Source organism: Procambarus clarkii, chromosome 63 (genome assembly GCF_040958095.1).
Source record: "Procambarus clarkii isolate CNS0578487 chromosome 63, FALCON_Pclarkii_2.0, whole genome shotgun sequence".
Classification (NCBI taxonomy): domain Eukaryota; kingdom Metazoa; phylum Arthropoda; class Malacostraca; order Decapoda; family Cambaridae; genus Procambarus; species Procambarus clarkii.
Window position 1 is genome coordinate 20,595,403 of NC_091212.1, and position 20,333 is coordinate 20,615,735.

Sequence of the window (20,333 nt, forward strand, 5' to 3'; positions counted from 1 at the left end):
GGCTCGTGGTCCCCGGTAGGCCCTAGAACTCCATACACATGACTGATGCCAAAGTCTGACATTAGTATATCAGCCGGTAAAGCTCCGGGGAGCCTCCGGGTCTCACCCAGAAAATGGCGTTTCATTACATTCAACGCTGGTTTTTTCCATCCTGCACCGGGGATCGAACCCGGAACCTCAGGACTACGAATCCAAAGTGCTGTCCACTCAGCTATCAGGTCTCTTTGTCTAGTAATTGGAGGAGTTGGACAAACCAAAAAATATTTTGTTTACTTGTGTTGCTTTGAAAAACTAAACTAACCTAACATTCCTAGACCTAATACCTAATACATTTGAGGCCTAAAATATAGTACTGTACATATATGTGTTATACTAGGCATAGTAATATTTAAGTTAGTTTTTTAGCTTCATTTATTTTAAAGGAATTCCTTACTAGTCAGTATATTGTACTGTACTATGCTATCTAAAAGCTAAGTACATACAAATTCGTAACTATTGACAACCGTCACAATAGGTACTCTCTATTGAAGACTCCCACTTTTGTTTTAGCAATATCCCTTATACTAGCTGGGAGGATGGATATTTAGGGAAAGTCCCAGAGATAAGAGAGGGAATATTTAACCAAACATCACTAAGCGAGTTTGTGATTACAAATGGGGAGGTGAGGAAGCATTTGCTAGAGTTGGATGTGATAAAGGCTATAGGCCCGGATGGAATCTCACCATGGATACTGAAGGAAGGAGCAGAAGCTCTGTGCCTGCCACACTCCATGGTGTATAACAAATCACTGGTAACAGATGAAATGCCAAAATTTGGAAAACGGCTAATGTAGTCCCGATATTCAAGAAGGGTGATAGACAGGAGGCACTGAACTACAGGCCAGTGTCCCTAACATGCATACCATGCAAGATGATGGAGAAGATTGTGCGAAAATAGCTAGTGGAACATCTGGAGCGACAGAACTTTGTAACACAACATCAGCATGGGTTCAGGGATGGCAAGTCATGCCTCACACGAATAATTGAATTCTATGACCAGGCAACAAAAATCAAGCAAGCAAGAGAGGACTGGGCAGATTGCATTTTTTTGGATTGCCAGAAAGTCTTTGACACAGTACCGCATAAGAGACTAGTGCACAAGCTGGAGATGTAGGCCGGAGTGAAAGGGAAGGTACTCCACTAGATATGGGAGTACCTAAGCAACAGAACTTGGACCCATACTGTTTCTGATATACGTAAATGATCTCCCAGAGGGAATAGTTCCTCTCAATGTTTGCTGATGATGCAAACATTGTGAGGAGGATTAAGACGGGGGGAAGATATTATGAGGCAACAAGATGACCTAGACATGCTGAAGGTTCAACAAATGGCTACTAAAGTTCAACCCAAGTAAATGTAAGGTAATGAAACTAGGTGGAGGAAATATGAGACCAGACACTGGATACCGAATGGGAGATGAAGTCCTCCTCGAAACGGACAGAGAGAGAGCTAGGAGTTGACATCCCGCCAAACCTGTCTCTTGAAGCCGACATCAAAAGAAGAACATCGGCAGATGCGAGGCTGGCTAACATCAGAACAGCCTTCAGAAACCTGTGTAAGGAATCTTTCAGAACCTTGTATACCACGTATGTAAGGCCAATCCTAGAGTATGCAGCCACAGCATGGAGCCCGTACCTTGTCAAGCACGAGACAAAACTGGAAAAAGTTCAGAGGTATACCACTAGGCTAGTCCCAGAACTAAGAGGCATGAGTTACGAGGAAAGGCTGTGTAATACACCTCTCGTTGCTGGAAAATAGAAGAGCTCAGGGAGACATGATCACCACGTACAAAATTCTCGGGGGAATTGACAGGGTAGACAAGGATGGATTATTGAACATGGGCGGGTCATGCACAAGGGAACACAGTGGAAGCTGTGTAGCCAAATGAGTCACAGACACATTAGAAAGAACCTTTTCAGTGTCAGATTAGTTAGTGATGTGGCCGAGTCTAACTCCATACACAGTTTCAAATGTAGATATGATGGAGCTCGAGAAGCTCAGGAATCTATACACCAATAGATTGACGGTTGAAAGGCGGGACCAAAGAACCAAGGCTCAACCCACGCAAGCACAACTAGGTGAGTATCTAAACAGGAGGATGGGTTGTTTTTCACAACCCTTTTTGGCTGTAATGAAGTATGCCAAGTAAACCAATCATTAATTGAGGGATTTCATGCATTACATGTGCTAGCAGTCAGCCATCATCTGTGGTTGACGCATTAGTTTCACACACGTTTGTTTCTATATTCTCGTTAATATGATGCCAATTAGGCTCTGTCATCGCCCAACACCCAAAAGGTTCAAAGGTTTGCCACCAGACTACTACCCGAACTGAGGGGTATGAGGAGACTACAGGAATTAAACCTCACGTAGCTGGAAGACAGAAGAGTTAGAGAGGAACATGATTACCACATACAAGATTCTCAAAGGAATTGATAGGGTAGATAAAGACAGACTATTTAACTCAAGGGACACAAGTGGAAATTGAATGCCCAAATGAGCCATAGAGACATTAGAAAAAATTGTTTAGTGTCCAGTAGTTGACAAATGGAATGCATTAGGAAGTGATGTAGTGGAGACAGACTCCATGCACAGTTTCAAGTGTAGATATGATAGAACCCAATAGGCTAAGGAGCCTGTACACCATTTAGATTGACAGTTGAGAGACAGGGACCAAAGAGCCAGAGCTCAACCCCTGCAAACACAACTAGGTGAGTACACACACACACATAGGGAAGAATTCCTGAGACCTGGAACTTCAAGAACAAAAAAATACCAGATTCAAGCTAAGGAAATAAAGGTGCCGCAAAAACATTAGAAAATTTTCTTTTGTAAACATAGTGGTAGACGGTTGGAATAAACTAAGTGAGGTTGTGGTGAATGCCAAGACTGTCAGTAGTTTCAGAGCGTTATATGACAAAGAGTGCTGGGAGGACGGAACACCACGAACGTAGCGCTCATCCTGTAACTACACTTAGGTAATTACTTAGGTAATTACACACACATAACATTACATTAACATTAGGCTGGAAGTCAGAAAGGAACTGGCATCAAACCCGAAATTGGTGCAAAACACAGTCGGTCGAAGTAAGTCCCTAATAATTTTTGGTTGCAAAGAAAGAGAGATAACATCTAAGTCAGAAAGAGCTGTAGAAGAAGCTAAAGTAGTAGATAAAATTATTGGGCTAGTTGAAGGTCTGACAAGCATAGAGAATGTCTGCGACTACAGGAGAATTGACACGTACGTATAAGGGAAAGATTGCCCTTTGAGGATCACCCTAAACAGGGCCAAACAGATGGAAAAAGTACTAAAGAATGCTAGAAAATTACAACGTGATGAGGAAGGGAAAATATGGTCATAAAGACGAGATCTTTCAAAAGAAGACAGAGAAGTCGAAACTGAACCTCGTAGAGGCAAACCGCCTATATGAGAGCAGGGATCAAGAAATCAATTCTTTTTTCTACAAAGTGATAGGGGTAGGCAGACCAGTAAAATGGTACAAAAAGGCAAACCAATAAAATCACTAGAGAAAGGGGAAGTGGAGAATAAGGAGATAGGGAACATGTTCCTGAAAATTGTATACACCAACATAGATGGAGCGAATTCAAAGATACTGGAGTTAAGTGTTGCAGTACAGCTGCAGACACCAGACATTGTTGCGTTCATGGAGACGTAACTTGAAAATGATATTTTAAATGAGGTCATATTCCCAAGGGGCTACTCAGTTTGGAGATGGGACAGAAAAATTAGGAAAGGCAGTGGCATTGCTATATTGGTGAAAGAACACCTAAAGGTAAACGAAATAATGATGGTCAATCCACGAGAAGTTGACATAATAGCACTAGAGATATGCAGTCAGGATGATAAACTAATGATCATAAATGCATATAATCCACCGCCATGCAACACATGGAAAAAGGAGGAGCTGGATAATAAATGAGAGGATCTTATAACCATAATGAGAGAGAGTATAGTGAGAGCAGATAAAGATAGATCATGACTGTTCGTAGTCGGTGACTTCAGCTTGAAATCCATAGACTGGGAGGCATATGAAGCTAGAACAGAGGACTTTTGGACCTGTAGATTCGTAAACCTCATCCTGGAAACATTCATACCTTGGAGTGTTTCCGGGGCTTAGCATCCCCTTGGCCCGGTCGTCGACCAGGCCTTCTCGTTACTGGACTGGTCAACCAGGCTGCTCGCAACCTGACGTATGAATCACAGCCTGGTTGATCAGGTATCCTTTGGAGGTGCTTATCCAGTTCTCTCTTGAACACTGTGAGGGGTCGGCCATTCATGCCCCTTATGTGTAGTGGAAACGTGTTGAACAGTCTTGGACCTCTGATGTTGATAGAGTTCTCTCTCAGAGTACCAATTGCACCTTTGCTTTTCAATGGGGGTATTCTGCACATCCTGCCATGCCTCTATCAACATGTTAAACAAGCTACGAGGATGAGAGAAGGGGATGTTCCATCGATGCTGGATTTGATATTTACCAGGAAAGAGGAAGAGGTATTTGACATTCAGTACCTTCCTGCCTTGGGTAAAAGTAACCAAGTCTTTTTGGGAATAAAGTATGCAATGTGTTATAATCTGGAAGAAAATAAGGAGGTTGAAGCAGTTGCAAAAACCTGATTTCAGGAGAGGACATTATGGGGGAACTTAGAAATTTCTTTAAACCTTAAATGGTTCAATTAATACATACATATACGACGGGAGTAACTGTCACGGAATGGCGCACATCATACATAGACGATTGAGGGTCCTGTGCACAATTTACGTGTCCCCTGGCTACACAGAGTTCACATCAGCTTCCTCAGGGCTCTAGTAAACAGACGCCAGATGATAGTATTACAGAAGACCCCTGACTGTGATACAAATGACCAGGATTCTGATAACAGTAGGATTAGTGGTGATAATTAGTGCTGCGCGTAGTATGGTGGGAGGAGTAATCTTGGTGGGGAGGGAGGTAGCATCATCTGCTGACCCTGTGTGGCAACCTCTGTTATTGTTTGAACCCACTATACCAGCTTAGTGGTTCACTATGGTGAACACAAATGTAGATACAGTACTTATATATAATGTATGTGTATTAATGTAATAACAACAAAAGGAGTATGTTCAGAGGAGCCATTTTGGTGAGGGAGGGGCGTCGTCTGCATGACTTGTTATGCTTTGTAGCGTGGCCACTATGCTGTTTGGGCACCACACCAGCTTAGTTGTACAGTTATAGTGAATAAAACATGTAGATAATTATATATATATATATATATATATATATATATATATATATGGTCATAAATATATATATATATTATATATATATATATATATATATATATATATATATATATATATATATATATATATATATATATATTATATATATATATATATATATATATATATTATATATATATATATATATATTATATATATATATATATATATATATATTATATATATATATATATATATATATATATATATATATATATTATATATATATATATATATATTATATATATATATATATATATATATATATATATATATATATATATATTATATATATATATATAGATATATATATATATATATATATATATTATATATATATATATAGATATATATATATATATATATTAATATATAGATATATATATATATATATATTAATATATATATATATATATATATATATATATATTAATATATATATATATATATATATATATATATATATATATATATATATATTATATATATATATATATATATATATATATATATATATATATATATATATATATATATATATATATATATATATATATATATATATATATAATGTGTGTGTATATATAGTGTAAAAACAGCACAAACAGTATAGTGGGAGGAGTAATGTTGGCGAGTGAGGAAGGGAGCGTCAGCTGACTGTGTGGCGACCCCAATTATTGTCTTGACTCACCATACCAGCTTAGTTGTACAGTTGGTTCACATATTTTATTATATAAATGTATCACACTACACACTATTGAATAATATTACTGGAAAAAAACAGAAGAAATCAGATACATTGAAATAATTAGGTAATAATATCTTATGAACTCATCCCTGGCCTTGTGTGGCAGTGCACAATAGAAAGTTGTTTTCACATATTCATACATTAAAATATTGATTGTACCCATGTTATACATGTGCTTCAGCCTTACAGTTTAGACTTATTGTCTTGTGTATGACTCTCTGTCCTGCATGGCAATGAATACCAGCATTATCCTCACTTTAATAAGGCTTAATTGAAATCCTCAGATTAGGCAAAATTGTAATTAATTTTGTCAATAAAGATGTTAATAATAATAATAATTTGAGTCAACTCCCACCTGTCAGCGCAGGTGGACCAGACCACCACAGGGCACCTAGTCTGTCAATGCTTCAATTTTGCTAGACTTCCTTGCCCTATTGCGGCCAAAATATGTCGCCTACAATTTTTTTATTATTTTTCCCTGCTCAGGAAACACAAATGAACACTTTTATAAGTTTTTTTTTTTTTTTTTTTTTTTACCTGGCAGTGTTAAAGGCCATTAGGCCCATAGCAGTATAAGGGTTAAGGAATTTGATGGGAAAGACTTGCTGTTAGGAAATGAAGTAAATGAGATGTAGATCTAGTTTTGTGAAATATATGATAAAGGCACAAAAAAATTTATACCAAAGCAGAGATGCAGAACTACAAAACAGGATTGGTTCAATAGAAATTGCAAGAGGCAGAGGCAAATTGAGGCAAATTGCTACATCAGAGGTGTAGCATAAGTGGGAGGTCGTTTCGCCTCGCTAATGGCCTGAATGTCTATGCATGGAATAATGGAATAGGACCTCGGTTCTATTTTGTTGGTTTTCGGAACCTGAGGTAATGACTAATAGGAACAGGCGGGGGCATTCGTACTGCGACGCTAGAGGTGAAATTCTTGGACCGTCGCAAGACGAACTACTGCGAAAGCATTTGCCAAGGATGTTTTCATTAATCAAGAATTAATCAAGAGGCCGGAGACCAAAAGACACAAAAATGGAATCAATATAGGAAGAAGCCAAACATACCAGTGATACAAAGATGCGAGAAATAACTACACGGCAGTGAGGAGAGAGGAAGAAAGAAATTTTGAAAAAGGGATAGTGGACAAATGTAAAACAGAACCAGGCCTATTCTATTTATTAATAAACAACAAATTGCAGATAAAGGATAATATTCAAAGATTGAAAATGGGAAACCAATTCAAGGAAAATGATAAGGAAATGTGTGAAACCTTAAACGAAAAGTTCCAAAGTGTGTTTGTACAAAATGAAATCTTCAAGGAACCAGATACAATAAGAATTCCAGAGAACAACATAGAGCACATAGAGGTGTCTAGAGACGAAGTGAAACAAATGCTCTTGGAGCTTAGTAAGAACAAAGCAGTTGGCCCAGATTGAGTTTCACCATGGGTTCTGAGAGAATGTGCACCTGAGCTCAGCATACCACTTCAGCTGATTTTTCAGACATCCCTGTCTACAGGAGTCGTAGCAGATGTGTGGAAAAACGCTAACATAGTTCCAATACACAAAAGTGGCAGTAGGGAAGACACCCTCATTTATAGACTTGTATCATTGACAAGTGTAATAGTCAAAATATTGGAAAAAAATAATTAAAACTAAATGGATAAAATACCTGGAGTGAAACGATATAATATCAGACAGACAGTATGGCTTTCGATCTGGTAGCTCCTGTGTATCGAATTTACTCAGTTTCTATGATCGAGCCACAGAGATTTTATAGGAAAGAGATGGTTGGGTTGACTGCATCTATCTGGACCTAAAAAAGGCTTTCGACAGAGTTCCACATAAGAGGTTGTTCTGGAAACTGGAACACATTAGAGGGGTGGAGTTAAGCTGCTAACATGGATGAAAAATTTTCTGACTGATAGAAAAATGAGGGCAGCAATAAGAGGAAGTGTATAGGACTGTAGAAATGTCACAAGCGGAGTACCACAGGGTTCAGTTCTTGCACCGGTAATGTCCATTGTCAACATAAACGATTTACCAGATGGAATACAGAATTATATGAACACGTTTGCTGATGATGGTAAGATAATAGGAAGAATAAGTAACTTAGATGACCCCCCTAAGGTCTGGGAGGTCTGGGACCCCCTTCCTTCCCGGGAAGGGGGTCCCAGACCTCCCGTGCCGGCTACCCAATCCCAGTTCTGAGGCTGTTGTGTTAGATGGTAGTCGATTGACTCTAGTTCCAATCCTTGAACAGGTGCTGTGCCTTGTGGTGTTGTGCTGCAGTGTGATGGTGTGCGAGTCAAGTGTAATTCAAGAAGTACTGAGGCTGCATGCACCTTAGGGTCACCTTTCCTAGGTGTTCTGTAAGTACTGCCCTTGCAGTTTGGGGTTACCTTCCACAAACTATTCGGGGGCTACCTCCGCAGGGTTCTTTTGCTGCTTGGTGATTGCCTGCCCTTGGGTAGGAGGTAGCATCGTTACTTGCAGGGGCACAAGGTACTGTGCAGCTGTCTTATAATACACATAGCGGCCAGTTCTGTTCCTCCTGGAGACGTTGTGCTTTTACAGGGTGTTTATTTTCTTTTGTTTTGCCTGGTGGCGTCTGCCTGGTGTGGCTGTAGGACCACTTGTATAATTTTGGTGGTCCTCTGCTAGGTCCCCAAGATAGCACACATAGCAGGGGTTCAGCTTTTAGTTTCTTCGTGTGGTAGCTCTGAGATAACTGGTTAGCAGTTATCCCAGAGTCCAGGGGCAAGATTCACGAAAGCACTTATGCAAGCACTTACGAACGTGTACATCTTTCCTCAATCTTTAACGGCTTTGGTTACATTTATTAAACAGTTTACAAGCATGAAAACTTCCCATTCAACTGTTGTTATTGTTATAAACATCCTCCTGGTGCTTCGGAGCTCATTAACTATTTAATAATTGGAAACAAAGCCGCCTAAGATTGAGGAAAAGATGTACAGGTTCATAAGTGCTTGCGTAAGTGCTTTTGTGAATCTGGCCCCTGGAGTCCTTGCCTAAGCTTCCTTTAGCAGTCAGCCTAAAGGCCCTGGAAACTGCCATTGGGGGTCATTGGTCTGATGGAGGAGAAGTCCCACCTCACTTCGTGCGAGTTTGAAAGGTTGCTGTCTCCTTGTCTCAGGGTGACATTCACCATCTTTGCCTCATCCATGTTGCCTGTTAAATCGATGACACCTTTGACCCGAAGTCTTGCGAGTCGTGTTCCTTGCATTCTCTCCAGTTCACCCAGTCCACTTTTACTGGTATTCAGGTGCAGGCTGTTTCTGCAGTTGCATGCAAGGTTTAGGCTGCTGCAACATGCTTGGTTGGTTGCCTTTCCGGATGCCCCGCAGCTGTCCCATTTGGGTTATAGGGACCCAGTACTTAGGGTTGTAAGAGTCGTGCCAGGGCTCAGGATTCTTTTGGTCATCGTAAGCCTGTAGTACCAGATTCAGGGCCAGTCCCTCCTGTGGAGCCGTCGGCATAAGGTTGATGCAGTGATCGTTCTGAGCATCAAGTCGGGCTCTTGTAAGGGTTGTCGGCTCTGCTTGCTCTTGCCTGGTCCCACGATTCGTGGGCGTTTCTGGTTGTTTCCTCTGACCTGTGGTGGCATTGGGTGGCTCCTCCTCCTTCAGGGGGATCAGGGTTGGCAGGGCAGGCCTCTTTTCCTATGCTTTGTTGGGTCATCCTGGACTGGGTTTGCTTAGCTGTGGTTGAAGGTGTCCCTCCGGTGGGTTGGGACGTTCCTGATTCATCCGGGGTTCAGCGACTGGCTCGGTTTTGTCGTGGGGCGACAGGCTTACCGCTTTCATTGCCTTCCATTTGGCTTGAATCTGGCACCTCACATGTTCACACACTTTGCACCTGTTATGGGTTCGGTTCTGGCTTACCTTGAATACTGGCTGGTCTGGGCTTCCAGCCGATCCGCGTGTCTGCTCCCAGAGATCTGATTCTATCCCAGCTCGACGGGTTCAGGTTCTTGGTGAACTGGAGGAAGTTCCATTTGGTTCTCTCGCAGGTTCAGACGTGACTGGGGTCTTATGTGAGACTCTCGGACCGTTTCCGTGTCTTTCCCTCCAACGGCATTGTTGAGGCTGCAGTCCTGCCTTTGGCTGTTTTTGGAGGTCACCCAGGTCGCTCGATTGGTTGTTCGAGCAGCTGTGTGGGAGTCTGAACTTCGCCGTGCTGGTCTACCCGTCAGATCGGATCTGACATCGGCGGCTGTCTGGTTCCTTCGGAGACATCCCTTTCGCTGTTCTTGCGATAGCTGAGATCGGACCCCAGGGGTCGGACCCCAGGGGGTCGTGAGTCGGCTGCTGCATCTTCGGCTTCCTCTTTGGGTTTTTCAGGGTTCAGTGCCGTGGCACCTACCCAAGCCTTCGCTCGTTATGTTCACAGATGTGTCGTCTCTTGGCTGGGGTTTTGTGACCAGTGTTCACCAGGTCGATGGGGTCCTTCCTTTCATCGGTGGTCTCACAGCACAGTGCGGGAGTTTGCAGCAGTGTCGTTTTTGCTTTGGAGGGTTCATGTCACTCGCAGAGCAATGATTCTGCTCCATTCGGACTGCTCCTTGGTGGTTCATTGCCTGAACTGAGGGGTTCGATGCAGTCCTTAGCTCTTTGGGGCTGGTCAGTTCGGGTGACTCATCTGCCGAGTTCTCAGGATTTGGCTTTCCTGGCAGTTCATATTCAGGGGGTGTGTCCAATGTCTTGGCGGACAGCCTGTCTCAATTCATTCCTCTGTCCACGGAATGGACGGTCAACGCCACCTCGTTCCGTTGCCTATGCCAGATGTTCGGGCGCCCGGAAGTACACATCTTTGCATTAGCTTGGTCGAGGCATCTTCCGGAATATGCAGCGCCCTTCCCAGACTGCGAGACCATCGGGGTCGATGCCTTTCAGCTGGACTGGTCGAGATGGGGTTAACTGTACCTCTTCCCCTTCGGTTGTTGCTCCAGGTGCTGGCTCACTTGGAGACTTACCAGGGGAGAGTAGTACTGTTGGCCCCTTGGTGGCTGGCCCCAGTCTTGGTTTCAGGCGCTGTTTGCTCGATGTCGGTACCCGAGGGTCTTCCCACAGCTCTGCCTCTTTTCAGCAGATCGGTCCGGTCTGGTACGTGGCTGGTTCGATCTCCTCCGTTCTTTGCATCTGGTCTTTTTGATGCGGGTTTATCACCACTTGCACATTGATCAGGTGGCTTTGTTCATGGTGTCTCGCATGCGAGTTTCGTTTTAGAGGCAGTGTGAAGTTTCCTGGCGGTCCTTTCGGCATTTCTTGACTCTTCGTAGGTTGTCTTCGATTTCTGCTCGGGTTATTTTGTCCTCTCTCTTGGTTGTTTCAGGACCGTCATCTCATGCAGAATACTGTCACCTTGTATCGTACAGCACTGGTGGAGCCTCTTTAGCTTGCGTTCAGGGTGGATGTCACTTCTGCTCCATTCTATAAGCTCTCTCGGGCATTGTTTCACCTCCGGCTTGCTCATGCACCTGCCTGAGCAGTCCTGGTCGTTGGACCGAGTGCTCTCATTTCTTTCTTCTCCTGTGGTAGCCCCTTCAGTTCAGGACTGTTTTTCTAAGGCTCTTTCTTGCTGGCATTGGCCTCTGGGGGTCGGGGAGCCTTCATGCTCTCCTCCAGTGCAGGGGTTTCTGCTCTTTCAGTCCTGGTGATTGTTTTGTTCGTTTGCAGCCGTCGTCTTCTTTTCTGACAAAGAATGAGACTGCTGCTTTCTGGAGGAGTCCTTGGGTTGTTGATGCTTGGTTCGGCCAGGGGTACATCACGTCCGGTTGCGGCTCTTCGCCGTTCCTTGCATGCCACGGCCTTCGTGGCAGGGAACATGCTTTGGGTTGACTTGGTTTTCCTTCTTCCCTGTTACAGGGCGCAGGTCTCCCAGGTCGTCTGCAGCATTATTCAGGTCCAGCCAGCCTGAGATCTATCCCCATACCCACGACGTTCGTAAGTTTGAATCTTTGGATGCTGTTTTTGGTTATATGTCCTGGGGTGACATTCAGGCACTGAGGCTTTTGGAGGTCAAACAGGGTCCTTGCTGCACAATACCTCGTTAATGTTTCTGGAGTTTTTTCACCATTTATTTTCGCGTTTTTAATATTCAGCCTCTGAACTGGGGTTGGGTAGCTGGCACGGGAGGTCTGGGCCCCCCCGTCCTTCCAGAGAAGGAGGGAGTTGCACAGACAGCGGCGCAGTGGTTGTGGTGACATGCTGGTTTGCTTGTTTTCTGATCGAGTTCTGTTGGCTCGTTCGGCTTTCGGTTAGCAATTTTTCCACCAGCTTTAGTTTGTTTCGGGATTCCTACCTTTCTGGGTAACTGACCTGGTAGATGGCAGATATAGATTGCTTCCAACTGCACGGGGGGGAATCTATAGGCCATTGCTCCTCTTGCCACTTCGAGGAGGGCCAGGTTCTGGCGCTGGTCCCCGGTAAGCTTAGAACTGCATCGATTGACTGTTGCCACATTCTAATATATACATATCAGCCCTGTATAGCCCAGGACTTGCCCAGAAAATGTTTTCATTACATCCAACACTGGTTTTCTCTGGAGAGTCAACTCGTATGTAAAACCAACATCGTATGTAAATCAAGCTGGTTTTATAGTCCAGGTATTATGTGTTCTTACATTTTGCATACAAATTAATAATTCAATGATAAATTATTTTTGGATTTGTCATTTCATTTTCTTTTTTTACACCTGCAGGGCCTTGTAGGTGGTTATGACCATTTCTCAATAGTTACTGTCAAAGTGTTCAGTAACAAAAGCATAGACTGAATGCCTGCTGTCGTAGCAGGTACAGATATCAGAGAAATGAGCACGTAGTAACACTGAAAGGCTGAAATTAATGTTCATCTACAAGAGATAATCTTTGAAAGATTAGTGTGTAGCTTAAACAGGAGTTATTAGGTAAGTAAATATAACTGCAGAACATACGTGGCTCCTGAAAATAACTATTCATAGAAAAAAAGGCATTTTTTTTTACCTACTCATGTTTGTTTTTAACACCATTTGTTGTTCATTGGGTGTATTATCAAAGATATTTTGTCTTACATTATGCACTTTTATATCTTCTTACAAACCCCATGTTCAACAAAGGAAATATTAAAGCAACAATTTAAATTCTAATTTATTTCACATTTATAGAAAATATATAAAACTATATACAAAGATTTGTACATTCACTTTACAAAATCAAATTATTTGGTAAAAAATACAAAAAAGGGCATTCTTAAGTTGAGAAGAACTGAATAGAACTACTGCAATACTTAAAGTATAGTTGCACAACAGTAAGCTATGTCAACGAAGTCATCCCATCTATGCTGTTTTCTTGCAAGGAATGTATTTGCAGAGAAACAGATTTTATACAATTTAGTTTGATTTTAATAATTTACTGACTAATTAGTCATTCTGTATGGTATGTTAAATTCTATTCAGTCACATACAAAAAAATATAAATATAAATATATATATATATATATATATATATATATATATATATATATATATATATATATATATATATATATATATATATATATATATATATATATATATATATATATATATATATATATATATATTTTTACATAATTAATATACACAACTCAACAAATGCATATCAGTGATACTTTTGGCACTCTAAAACAATGAAACATCAAAAGAATGTTCAGTATAAAAAAAATAATTATACTACAATCCAGAACAGAAATACATACATATAGGGAGATCTTTCGTATACATTACAGTTCTAGCATTTTGAATGCACACAAGTAAGTTTGTACATTTTGACAAGAAACCTAATGGCATATTTGTCCATAAATGGTGTTTGACTGCAGCATTTTTGCCATTTCTTTCTCACTAATAGTGCCAAAAATAAAAAATAAAAAATGAACGTCTTAAATTGCACCAGACGCCCAAACACTAGCTTTGGAACTTATAAAGTGCCGTATCACTCTTAACAATTACCTGGGCATATTGAGTGTCTTTGCAGGGCCAAGGGAAAGAACATCACTAACACCCCATTGCTGTAATGTCATATGACCATTTCTTAGGTTTTCCAGAGTTAATATAGGGACACCAACCTACACCACCAGCACCGCGGTTTTGAAGGTTTGTCAGTGGAAGGAATGAACGGATTCCAAGGGCTGCCATACGTTGCACATTAACAGGATTACGCAGGTCTACTAAAGGAATAGCCACATCTCCAGCAGAAAGATGTAACTGGTGAAACTGTTGATAATGGTGTTGCTGACCCTTTTGTGTAGAAAACCCTGCAGTACATAAGTGGCATTTGAAAGGCATACGAGATTGTTGCTGTTGTTGATGCACACGACTATGTTCTGATAGTAATGCTGCTGTTGGAAAAGACCGGTCACACTGGTGGCATTTATGACGAGTGCCCTGAGTACCTGAAGAGGGAATATCCTGAGTTAAATCTACAGTAGGGGGACGAGGAGGACGTTCAACAGTACTATTTGACATAGTTCCTCGAGTTGGAGGTGCCTGTGGTACAGCAAATCCATCTCTATCTCGTTCTCTTCCACCCCCTTCTCGTTCTCTTTGGGTTGGTGGATGTACAGATATGGCTGATGATAAGTTCAATTCTTGTGCTGTAGGTAAGCGGCGATCATCTCTTCCCCCAGTACCATCCTGTCGTTCACCAGCAGCTGGTGTAACGGTAATACCTCGAGATGCCAGAAGATTAGCAACAGCCCCAGCTTCTGGGCCACTTCTTTCACCACGTGATGCATCTTTGCCACCAGATGCCCGCACACTCAGTGTAATGGAATCACTGAGGTTTATAGTCGACTCTGTGGTTGCTGGGGCACCTGAGCCACGGTGCTGGCTACCAGGAGCAGTTGAACCACCCTGCACATTGGATATCACTGGTAGTCCATCACTGCGGTTTGCTACTGCAATGATCTGACATTCGTTATCCTTCTGACGGGATGGCACATTGATATCCTCTCGACGGGCAGTTTTGCTTGGAGAGTGACCAGCTGCACCCAAAAGCTGTCTTTTACCAGCACCACTCTGTTGTTGAGGGGAAGGTTGTCTTTGACCTGGGTACATAGTTTGATGCATACGCTGTAGAGGAGGCATCATACCACCACGCCCCCCTGGTGCTGGCATAAGTGGCGGTGGAAGTATTGATGATGTTGGGGGACGGCCAGGACCACGAGAGGGCTGCAAATGGGCTGCTTGATGAAGAGGTGGACGACCTACATGACCCATAAGTGGTGGTCTTCCTCTTACTCGTGGAGGAGGACTAGGTCGATATGGCATTGCAACACTTGGGGGCAAAGGGGCGCGCAAAGGACCTGCTAAATTCGTGTTTGCCATACTAGTAGCCTGCAAGAGCTCCATAACCCCCAGCACCACTGTATGCAGCACCCTGTGACCACTGAGTACCATACCTATTCATCATACCCCCAACAGCAGCCTGACTGGCAGTTGTTGTTGCCATCATGTGAGCACTAGTTGCTGGAGCCATGAGATTGTTAGCTATTGTAAGCCGAGGTACTCCAGCCTGCTGTTGGTCACCACTTTGTGGAGAAAGCTCCTGTGATTGAAGTGGTGATGTAGCAGGTGGAGTTGGACCTTTGTGGAGTGATGGTGAAGTTGACTGCTGGGTTGGGCTGGTAATGGGACTAGTCGCTAATGCTCTAAAAGATGTATCAGAAGGTGGCGGTGTTGGTTGTCCACCAGAAGAAGTGGGTGTGCCCGAGTTGGAGCCCCGAGAGCTAAGGTGAGAAGGAGTAGCAGGCCCTGCACTATGAGGAGAAGGGCCTCCACTATGTGGTGACCCATCCACCTGACCAGACTGTGATCCCTGCTGTGAGCCTGGCTGAGAGTCCGGTTGTGAATCTTGTGAAGACTGACCACTATTATTCAAATATTCCAATTCAGATAATAGGTCACTTGCTACGCCAGAAGCTTGCTGCTGCTGTTCCGCTGGTGGTGAAAGCTGCGGTTGATCTTGCTGTTGCTCTTGTGATTGCTCTTCATTGCTATCTTGACTCTGGCCACTGTAAGAATCATTAAGACACAGCTGTTCAAAGCTACCCTGGCGGTCATTCTTTTCTGGGGATTCCTGGCCCAACACTGCCTGACTAAACAAGCCATCTTCCCCATCGCCCTCGCTCTCGCCACCATTAACAGGTATATCAGAAGAATCCTTTTCAGGAGGAGTGTTAGCTGAAGAGTAAGCAGGGTCAGCTGTTCCCTCTGTTCCACCTGCCCAAGCACTGCTCTCACTTGCAGTTTCTGCAGTTGTTGCTCCTGCCATTGCTGCAGCTATCCTCGATCCGGATTCGTATTCACTGAACCAATCACTGGTTGGGAATGACTCAAACTGAGGTTGGTAAGTTGAAGATGGGGCTTCACTTGGTCCAGCGTTACCAAATCCAAGATCTTGCTCACCAAAGTTGGAGTTGAACCCAGTATTGCTATTTTCACTTTGTTCACCACTGCCAGAAGCTTGCTGGTAATCTCCCTCTGTCTCTTTTTGTTGTGATGTACCAGCTTCCTCCTCTTGATCTTGGTCCTGGTCTTGATCTTGGTCCTGGTCTTGATCTTGGTCCTCTTGGTCTTGGTCTTGCTGTTCAGAAATGTCTTGCTGAGAATCCTGCTCCTCCTGCTCGTAATCCTGCTCTCTGCCAGCATCCAAGTCGTCATGCCCAGGTGATAAATTTTGTTCTACGTCTTGTTCTGTATCCCTGGGCTCTGAGGGCAATCCACTGGCTTCCTGTTCTCCTTCACTCTCGCCTCCACTTTCTTCTTTCTCCTCTGGTACACTAACCTCTTCTGTACCATCCACCTGTTCCTGCCTTTGAGGTTCAGCTTCCAGTCCGTCTTGTTCCTGAAAACTGTTATGGTTGTCACTCATGCCCTCTTCGCTGACAATTTGCACTTCTCTTCGCTTACGACCACGACCACGACCCACTTTGGAAATTTTGAGCTTCAGCTTGATATTTGACCGACCCCTTTTTCTACGAATAACTACCTTCGCCTTCTTCAGTTCTTTTGCAGTTAGACGTTTTAGTCGCACCTTTAAGATTCTCTGGTTAACGTGGCCCAAATGATGGGCCTCAAAATCTCTTTCACTGGAAAACTGATTTATCCTACAATGAACACACCATAAATCTACCTTTTGCACCTCACTATGAGATTCTTCCTCCTTGAAGACAAATTTAGATCCTTCTTGCTTCTGGAATTGTACTGCTCCAGTTTGATACTGAGGTACTACTGCTGTTGTATGTCCAGTAACTGGATGTGAAGTTCTTAGTGAGGCAACTGGTTCACCTACCACATGGCAAGTGTTGATGTGGTGGGCAAGGAGTGTTTGACTAGGAAAAACAGCTGGACATAAACGGCAAGAGTAGGTGAGCGCATGTACATGGAAGAGTGCCAGGTGGTCACGGAGGAGTGCCACATCCTGGAATGCTGCTCCGCACTCCCAGCATTGGCTGCTTTCCCCAGCTTGTTGTTGTGCACCTACAGCGTACTGCTGCTGATGCTCAGGAGCTGTGTATGAAGTCTGACTAAAATATTGTTGATGATGTGGATAGTATGTCTGCTGCTGGTGATATACTTGCTGGTTGTAGTATGACTCTTGGTGGTACTGATACTGCTGATACTGGTATTGTGGGTAGTAATTCTGCTGGTACTGCCCACTCAATGCATATGACCAATGATTCACTGCACCGTTCCTTGTGAGATCACCTGAAGAAAAAAATTATAAGTTATAAAATTGACAATTTAACTACAAAAATTAGGTACATTGTACAGGTATATAGTTCTCCAATATCTGTGCTTGCTATTACTGTACAGGTAATGTGGGATCTGCTAAATCACGGTGTATACATATCAATATAGACTGATTTATCGTAAGAATATTTGGATCCTACTTTATATACACTAAACTAGTGTTCAAGGGTCAGTGACTGAAGGGGACATGGCAAGGATCAGTGACTGAAGGGACCATGGCAAGGGTCAGTGATTGAAAGGGACCATGGCAAGGGTCAGTGACTGAAAGGGACCATGGCAAGGGTCAGTGACAAAGGGACCATGGCAAGGGTCAGTGACTGAAAGGGACCATGGCAGGGGTCAGTGACTGAAAGGGACCATGGCAAGGGTCAGTGACCAGGTTTTCAAAAGTTATTATTTATGAATAAGAAGTCATGTATTTGATGACCTCAATAAAAACTTTGAATAAATAGTTACTGCAAAATTAATATGCTGATTTATTGTATTTATAAAATATTATTTACACAAAAACTTTTACACATATCTATAAAGGAGAATACAACCTAAAGCAATGCTGGTGAATACAACTAGGCAAGTACTAGATAAAGGACCACACGAGATTAACCACCACACTGTGCACCTGGTTTCAGCAAAATCTTCATAGTACAATTAAGGATATTTTTGTTGTTTTTATAAATGTTCAGGTAAGGTTAATGTCAAAATGTTTCCAAACTGAACCATTTTCATTTCAAAACACAAAGTGATGAAAACGTCAAAAAAAAGTTAAACCTAAATAATAAAAAAATAGCACAACTCTGAGTGCCTCAAGGCACTTTGTGATGCACGGTGGATAAGAATACAACACCTCGGACCTAGTAAAGCAAAGATGGCAGAAACTCCGATATCGCTGGGAGGAAACCATTATACTTATATTTAATATACTAATATTTAATCAAACATACATGGAACTTTATGCTTAGGAAAGATAACATATATATGTATATATTTTTACAGTTGTCTGGACAATCAGAGCCTTGAACTGCCAACCACAAACAGTACCCAGCAGCTCTGGCTACTGTTTTATGTGGTTGGCAGTTCAAGGCTGAGATTGTCCAAGTGAATTAAATGTTTTTATCTACGATATAGTGGTCTACAATGAGGCATATTATATATATATATTATATAATGTCGTACCTAATAGCCAGAACGCACTTCTCAGCCAACTATGCAAGGCCCGATTTGCCTAATAAGCCAAGTTTTCATGAATTAATATATTTTTTCTAATTTTTTGCTTATGAAATGATAAAGCTACCCATTTCATTATGTATGAGGTCAATTTTTTTTTATTGGAGTTAAAATTGACGTAGATATATGACCGAACCTAACCAACTCTACCTAACCTAACCTATCTTTATAGGTTAGGTTAGGTTAGGTAGCCGAAAAAGTTAGGTTAGGTAGTCGAAAAACAATTAATTCATGAAAACTTGGCTTATTAGGCAAATTGGGCCTTGCATAGTAGGCTGAGAAGTGCGTTCTGGCTACTAGGTACGAATATATATATATATATATATATATATATATATATATATATATATATATATATATATATATATATATATATATGCGGAAAATCCACAGAGAAATATGAAATGAGGTGAACGTTTCGGCTTTGTTAAAGCCTTTGTCAACACCAGACTGACAAAGTCTTTGGTCAGTCTGGTGTTGACAAAGGCTTTAACAAAGCCGAAACGTTCACCTCATTTCATATTTCTCTGTGGATTTTCCGCATAAAATGATCAGTGTTTTGTGATCGTCAATTGCATATATATATATATATATATATATATATATATATATATATATATATATATATATATATATATATATATATATATATATATATATATATATATATATATATATTACTGCAAGTCAATATTATTATGCTAACAACAAGAACAGGTACATGCCTACTTAGATCTGTGCCAAATACAGTATCTTAACATGAACAGCATCCTTGTTAACCCAGGCCTTAAACCGCTAACTGTTAGATAACAAACATCCCCAGGGCGCTGAAGAAAAAAATGGCTCTAAAAAAATAATTTTTTCTTGTGACATTGTTAATTAGTCGTCAGGAAGCACAAAAATCCAAATAAAAAGTCTCTGGCTCTTGTGGTTTAGCTGTAGTGGCCTGGAGAAGTTGCATATTTTTAGTTGAGGTGCCGCAAAGGAATAACTTTGTTGATTTATTTTCATCATTTCTCAATTTATTAATTTAGTCTTTTCATGCTAACAGGTTGTATTTGTGTGTCAAAGTTACTGTCTGTTATGTAAAACTTTGAAAATATAAGTATGTATGGATATACAAGTAAAGATATAAAGACACCCACATACTTATTCATAATAATACATGTATAAATATATTTTAAGCCTAAATCTTAAAATTGCATATAGCACACATTTTGCCTTAAATATATACATGGTAATCACTCATT

At 41.7% G+C, this 20,333-nt stretch overlaps 1 protein-coding gene across 1 annotated transcript in view; it reads right to left on the minus strand.

The window, feature by feature from the left end:
- Positions 1-13,203: 13,203 nt before the first annotated feature.
- Positions 13,204-20,333, minus strand: part of LOC123769472 (uncharacterized) — a 385,122-nt gene continuing 377,992 nt past the window's right edge. Inside the window, 3 exon segments of the mRNA XM_045760589.2 lie at positions 13,204-14,171; positions 14,173-15,438; positions 15,440-17,814. Of these exon segments, the coding sequence (XP_045616545.2) occupies positions 14,052-14,171; positions 14,173-15,438; positions 15,440-17,814 (3,761 nt within the window). The 3' untranslated portion in view covers positions 13,204-14,051.